The sequence below is a fragment of the Fulmarus glacialis genome, unplaced genomic scaffold (genome assembly GCF_000690835.1).
Source record: "Fulmarus glacialis isolate BGI_N327 unplaced genomic scaffold, ASM69083v1 scaffold10206, whole genome shotgun sequence".
In the NCBI taxonomy this organism is placed as follows: Eukaryota; Metazoa; Chordata; class Aves; order Procellariiformes; family Procellariidae; genus Fulmarus; species Fulmarus glacialis.
This window is the reverse complement of record NW_009217483.1, coordinates 35,335-42,122: the sequence shown is the minus strand read 5'-3', so window position 1 is coordinate 42,122 and position 6,788 is coordinate 35,335. Positions and strand designations below refer to the sequence as shown.

General features: G+C 38.7%; 1 protein-coding gene across 1 annotated transcript in view; it reads right to left on the bottom strand.

Annotated features, from left to right (window-relative positions):
• Window positions 1-2,072: 2,072 nt before the first annotated feature.
• PAFAH1B1 (platelet-activating factor acetylhydrolase 1b, regulatory subunit 1 (45kDa)) overlaps window positions 2,073-6,788 on the bottom strand; it is a 22,680-nt gene continuing 17,964 nt past the window's right edge. The window contains exon 11 of the mRNA XM_009579689.1: window positions 2,073-5,913. Coding sequence (XP_009577984.1) covers window positions 5,840-5,913 — 74 coding nt within the window. The 3' untranslated portion in view covers window positions 2,073-5,839. The remainder of the gene's footprint in view (window positions 5,914-6,788) is intronic.

Here is a 6,788-nt window from a genome sequence, read left to right as displayed (position 1 = left end):
TCACGAGTTCTACAAGAAAAATGAATGTAGAAGAACAGACTCAAACTGGTGCTGAGGACAGACCAGGTCAAGAGGAGGGTGGACATTCAGGAAACGGAACGTAGCTCTCCCGGCCCCAGAACTCACCTCCTAGTTCATAGTTACACGTACTCCACCTTCTCACGAGGCAGAAGCAAATCCTGTCTGAGCCAAACCTCAATAAACACCCCATGTGTAAGTGCTGAACCTCAGCTGGTCCCATAGCTGGCAGGTAACTATGCCACTGCCCAAGAAAAAATAACTACAGCAAAATTAAATTATTTCAGAGAAAGGTGAAAACCATCAGCAATCCTGAAGGAGGCACATAGAAATACACTATTTTTATCCTCCTTGCTTTCCTTCCAGGCAGAGGGACTTCCAACACTTAATATCATCACACATACCACATATGATAAAAGCTACATCTTTCTTTCAAGAAAAAAGTCACCAGTTGAACCTTCACTGCATTTAGTGGTCGTACTGTTCAGAGAGAAGCCTATTCAGTTGAATACATTATCTTTCCACCATTGACCAAAATTCCTATACGTGTATTTTCTTTTCATATTCAACCCTGTCTGCTGAAAAATGTTTTAACACCCATCAGTGCTATATAAAACTGGAAACCACTGGTGCAAACTAGTCTCATACACTTACAAAGCTGCTTCCAATAAGGCACTCACTGCATAATCAACAAGTCACCAAGTTGAAGGGGAAAATTAAATTCTTCAACTACCCAGATTGCTCTTAGCAACTTACACTTTAATATCCCTTATCTCTCCCTTTTGATAAGCTTACTATATGCAAATATGCAGGAGGCTTTCCTTTCAAACCTGCATCCTAACACCATCTCTGTACCGAACGCTCGGGACACCCCTTCACCTCAGCCAGGACATCTGACTCGGGCGTTAGCTCTGGTAGAGCGTGAAATTCAGTTGTTTTTCCCAAGTGGAAGTCAGTCTCCCCCAGAAGCCTATCCCAGGTCTGTTCCTGCTACTAACGCTGTGCAAGACCGAACACAGAACATAGCTGGTAGGAGCTTTGTTTCATTCTCTCCCCGCATCATGGTCAAGGTCACATCCTTGCTCTTCCATCAATGAAGAAATGCGCATTTCCATTTTAGTTCACCGGCCCATTCATAAGCAGCACTCAAGCAATTCAGGCCCCATCGCAGGAGAAAAAAAAAATCACCAACTGAAAGACACCAACATGAAAACGAAGCTTCCAAGAACCATTCAGTGCCTCAGCCTCCCAGGTATGCACCTCCACCTGCGCAGGACTTGGGTTGCCTTAGAAAGCAGATTACTCCCACGCTGAATCACTCGGAGGATTCACCGCAGAGTGCAACCTTCAGCGTCAACAGCTCCAACGGTACCGAGCAAAGAAACAGTGAAAGATGGTTCTTACTAGGTCTGCTGTAAAGTAAGATTCAAGGTAAGGGGAAAAAACCCAAAGCCAAACCAAACCAATGGGAAAACACAGCACTGGGACAGGACCAGTAAGGGAGGGAGCTCCCCTCACGCACCCAGTCGCAGACCATAAACAGTCACTTGGCCTCCATGCACAGCAGGATGCCTCCGTGCCGCACCTCCGTAACCACAACTGCTTCAGTACCAGACATGGGGATCACTCCCAACACCTTCAATAAATTATGCTCCGAACACCCTTCTTCACCGAAACCCTGTGAAGCAGTTTCCACTATACACACGCTGTCTGCGGGGCGAGGGTTGCTCTAACAGGCGCGCAGCAGAGACCCAGCACAAGCGAGCCAGCGAAGCCTGCGAGTGCGCCGGTGTTCGGGAAGGGGCAAGACATCTCCCTTCAGCACAACACGAGAAACAACTCTCTTCCAGACCATATCTGAAACCAGCTTAATAAACACACCACATTTCCTTACAAAAATCTCACCTCACCATATTAACCAATAAAACCTTTGACTATTCTAACTGTAACCAATTACCTTAAAAATGCTTCACATTTCCTCAGTCAATTTAAACTGAAATTATATAAACAAAAAGCAGTGTGGAGCAAAATCTGAAGGGTGAAACACCAATAGCTTTTTTCAAAATAGTTTTAATTCTTGCATCCAAGGAAACAAAAACACATCTAGTTTTATATGCATTTAATAGTTTACCAATTGGTACAATAAGATTTTTTTAATATGCAGAAAACATGAATAAATTTTGTTTTACACAGTCTGAGAGCAACAAATCTTACTGTAAAACACAGAGCAGTATTATATACATTCCTTTACTGATTTTTTTTTTTTTTAAATTGTGTCAATAGCTTCAGTTAACTCCTACAGTCTGGGAACTGTTTTCTCCAATTGCAACCTCTAACATCGTTCTTATGAAAAAATTCGACGTTTGCCTTCATGTCAATGTCAGGATCAACTTCTAAAACTTGAAGATTTTGCTAACTTATCTTCAGAATGAACTTGGGGAAGCCTGAGGGATAGGTAGGACAAGAAAGCAGCTACTTACATGACACAGTGGAAAGATAAAAAGGCCAGTTAAATCCAGTCGTGACTTGTAAATCCAACACAACCTTCCCCGCTCCTAACACGTTTATCCCTACCGTTTTATGCACGTATTCCTGCTAGAAGATTCTTGGTATTGACTTTTTTAAATACACTGGATTTTATGTACAGCTGGACAGCAAATAACTCATTCTAAGTGCGTTTTTCCTTCACTCAACTCAGTATTTTTTTTCAATATTCAAATCATTAAAAGGATTATCAAGCCACCACTGTCTACAAAAACAAAGTATAATCTTTTTCTTTTAAATAGCTTTCACGCAAGTCAAAAGCTATTTAAGAGCGGTATTATCAGGCAGTTCACATAAAAACAGGAGGAGGCAAACAGGAGAAGCAGGGTACTGACAGTATAAGTAGACTGGGCTTGGTGAGTCTATAGCCAAAGCTTTCAAAATACTACAGTGCTCCACAGCCCTTGGACAACTTGCTAGCAACTAGATTTTTTTTTTTTTTAATTAGTGCCCCGGGCACATCATTGGTCACACCATACACAAAAGCAGGACGGTTTTTTTAATCTTCTAAAGTGCAAGATGCTATAAAACATCAACTTCCAGATTCTGTCTAAACCACAATAAATGTTGCACTTTTTAGAATGCATCTAAGACTTCCTGGGCACATTACGTTAGTGTGGCACTGGAATGTCTGTCTGGTTTTAAGCCAAAAAGTCTGTATTGTCTATTTGGTAACATGGTCTATACATAGGTATTTTTTAAGTGATGCCAATTTTAGTAAGGAAAGTGACAAAGCAGCAGTGAACCTCTTAAACCCTCCAATAAATTTATTTTGTAATCCAAACCAGTAACCTCATTATTGTACTTCTTATCACAGGAAAGGCACAGGATTAGCTGACAGAAAACACTGCAAACAGTGGAAAAAGTTCAACACAGTGTAGTATCACAGAGCGACACTGCAGGAAACCCTCACAAACCCAACTCCTGTGTTGTGGCTTTCACTTTTTTGTCTAAACAGGGCTTTAACTTTTGATCCATTCAGGACCATCCCTGAGATTATTCACTGCTTATTAAAGGAGAAGGTTGCAAATGGCATTGCAGAAGTACTTAGCAGAGTGTTTCACACAAGCAATTAAATGCTGCTTACATGACTTTAGTTAGTTGCTTGTCCTTGTAAATAGTTGTATGCTAAAGGGAAAAAATGCAGTAGACAACTTCCACTTAATAGGTACCTTTAATTTCTCATTCATGTTTATGAATTATGTACATGAGTGTGGTTTACTTTATACTTAAATAGAGTTTATAGGTCCTATCGGGAATTAAACAGATGTACTACTTTACAGTTGCAGATGCACTGAGGAATTTTAAGATGCACTACTTGTGTATCTGGAATTCTCGAATAGGACAAAAAGCAGCAAATTTTTCCAGTCCAAGCAGCTAACAAACAAAAAAATACTTTATTTGTGCATGCTTAACTGCAGAAACATACACTGAAAATTACATAAACCACTGGATTTAAGAGATTAGCCTGAATCTTAAACTGGCTCCAAAAAACCCCCACATCAGAACTCCATTTCCTCCACCCCTTCCCAAAGGCAAGTCTACACTAGGATCCAATACCAAAAATCTATCTCCTCCACACAGGATGGATCCTTCTGTGGGTGACTGTAGGAAATTAACCACCATACCCCTCGCCATTTTAGTGTGTACACCCTCCAGCTGACCCTATGTTGGTCAAGGATTCTTATTTTTAAAAGGGACAGTTTTAAAAGCCATGTATTAAACAAAATGAATAAAATAAAGCACAAATTCACCTGTTAAAACATCAGACTGGTACTTCATTACATTCTAAATTTTAAAGTGGATTTTTAAAAAGACCTGGTTAGTTTGATAAGTATTGTAATTCTTAGTTATCTACAATGGAATTTGTCACAAAAATGCTGATTAAAATACTAATTTATAATATTTTAATTCACTTCAGATCAAAATATGTAACTTTAGGGATATGCAAATTAAAAATTGTATACACCAAACAACATAAATACTAATAACCCAGCTGGGCTAGTTTTCCTGATAGGATTTGGTTTTGTTTTTAAATGTTTACTCAATAGCATCATTCCCACAGATGGACTTTGTTTTGTTGATGGTGTTTTGTTTTTCTTGTAGAAGCCTGTATCAATCTGTATCTGCCATTATAATCTGATTCTCAAGGTATTTAGTGCTTTCTTTAAAGCATTTAAATACTGTATCCCAAGATATTTCTCAATATGCAAACCACAGTACGTTCTTATTCAAGCCACATTGTCTTGTCAAGGTAAGTATAACCTCATTTTCAGAAGGGTTTCCAAGGAGGCACTAAAGAAACCAAGAAACCTTTGTATACCCAACCTCCTGCAAGTGAATAAGAGGGAAGTGTACTTCGATACTGTTGTGTAATAGGAATTGCACATCTCTAACAAACATTGAAAGCAAACAGCAAGTTGTACCATGGCAGTCATTTGGGAGATTAAGCTCTAGTGGAAATTAGATCACTAAATTCTAGTGGGATGGACAACTCCTCCTGGAAGATCGTCTAGCATAAAAAAAACAAACAAACAAAAAAACCCATTTAAACTTAGTTTAACAGCACAGCTTAACCATTGAATGACCAAATAAAAAATAAATACATTTATCACATCAGCTGCTACTAAGATTTGTTGTCTTATTTCAGGTTTACAGTTAGTTATATAAATATACCAACCCTTGCGTGATAGGAGGCCAAAACAAGTGTATTCTGTTGATTTGGCAAATGTTTCATGACAAATATTCCAGAATTTAATTAATTTCCATTAATTACATATAAGGTTCAGAAGATTCTGAATTGCAGCCTTATTATCTAGTATTCTTAGAGAAGATTTATTAAGCACACTTAAGTGATGTTACATAGATACACATTTCTGAAAGAGCCCTACAAAACTTTTCCCAAATGAGGTCACCAATTCAGGCACCAACAGACAGCAGAAAGAAAAACAGGTATAATTATCCGACATAGAACGACACTGTCAACTATTCAGTTAAGTGCCCTATTTCAATTATCCAACTTCTGCCTTCTTAGGTCTGATGTGACCAATGCCAGCCCATGTTCTTAAACCTATGGTACTTCTAGACAACGTATGTAAATTTACAGTATACAATTTGGATTCACCATGCATGAATACTTTGTGTGTAACATTTAATAAGCTCAATCTACATCCAGAATAATTTACATGAAAGGACAATATTTATTTAAACAGAGCTCAATGGGTAACCATGGTATCTGAGTGCATCCAGAGGAAAAAGGGGTCAAATGTGAATTCAATCAACGGCACTCCCACACTTTTACTGTTTGATCTACACTTCCAGTAACCACATACGGTGCCGTCTTGTGGAAATCTGCGAGGAAAGAAAAGCTTATGTTAAGAATGAATCCAGAACTTTAGTATTTTCTGCTCTCACTGGATGTCGTTACTTTTTCAAAAAAATGATACCAGCTCAAAGACTAAATTTCAAAGCTCATCATGTCTGTAGTTCTGAAGGCAAATTCTCTCATGCTATAATTTTGTGAAGTATGAAAAACTACTTTCAGTTCAGTTATAAAGGAGCTTTCATGGAAAAGAAATCCAGATAAAGTTATAACAGAGAGGAGTCCAAAACATCTCAAACTGATAAAAGCCTTGAATACTACCAGAAGACAGAACTTCATGTATTTACGTAAGATGTATTCAAGAATCAGAAGTCAAGAAACTTGACTTTTTCTTTTTGCTGTGAGCTAGTATTTAAAAAATGTAAAGTGTACTGTTTCTCAGGAGATTCCAAAATATTTCATATATACTAATCAATTTTGGACTGGGTCAGCAGACAGTACTGGGAAGTTTAACCAAGAGGAATCAAAAAGCCTCACTCCGCAGAAAGGGTTCAGCAAAGCAACCTGTAAACTGAAGCAGCCTATTCCAAGGTTAGCCAACCACGCTAATGGTTTAATGTTCTGTTCTTTGCCCCTTTTTGATCAGCTGTCTTCAACAATTTAAGAGTGAAGTCAGAAGCCCTGCATTTTGATTAGACCTGCAAGTTTGATTAGGAAACCTTAGTAGCCAATTCCAGGTCCACTGCTAACTTAACTTCCACAGCTTTACTGAAGAAGCTATAAATTGCCAGAGGAATACAGAGAAAAAAACAATAGAGAAGATTCCAGAGTAAAACTAGCTTTGTTGAACAGGGAGGGCAACAACAATTTTGCTGTTGCCAGGGCAGGGGGGAACTAACATCTA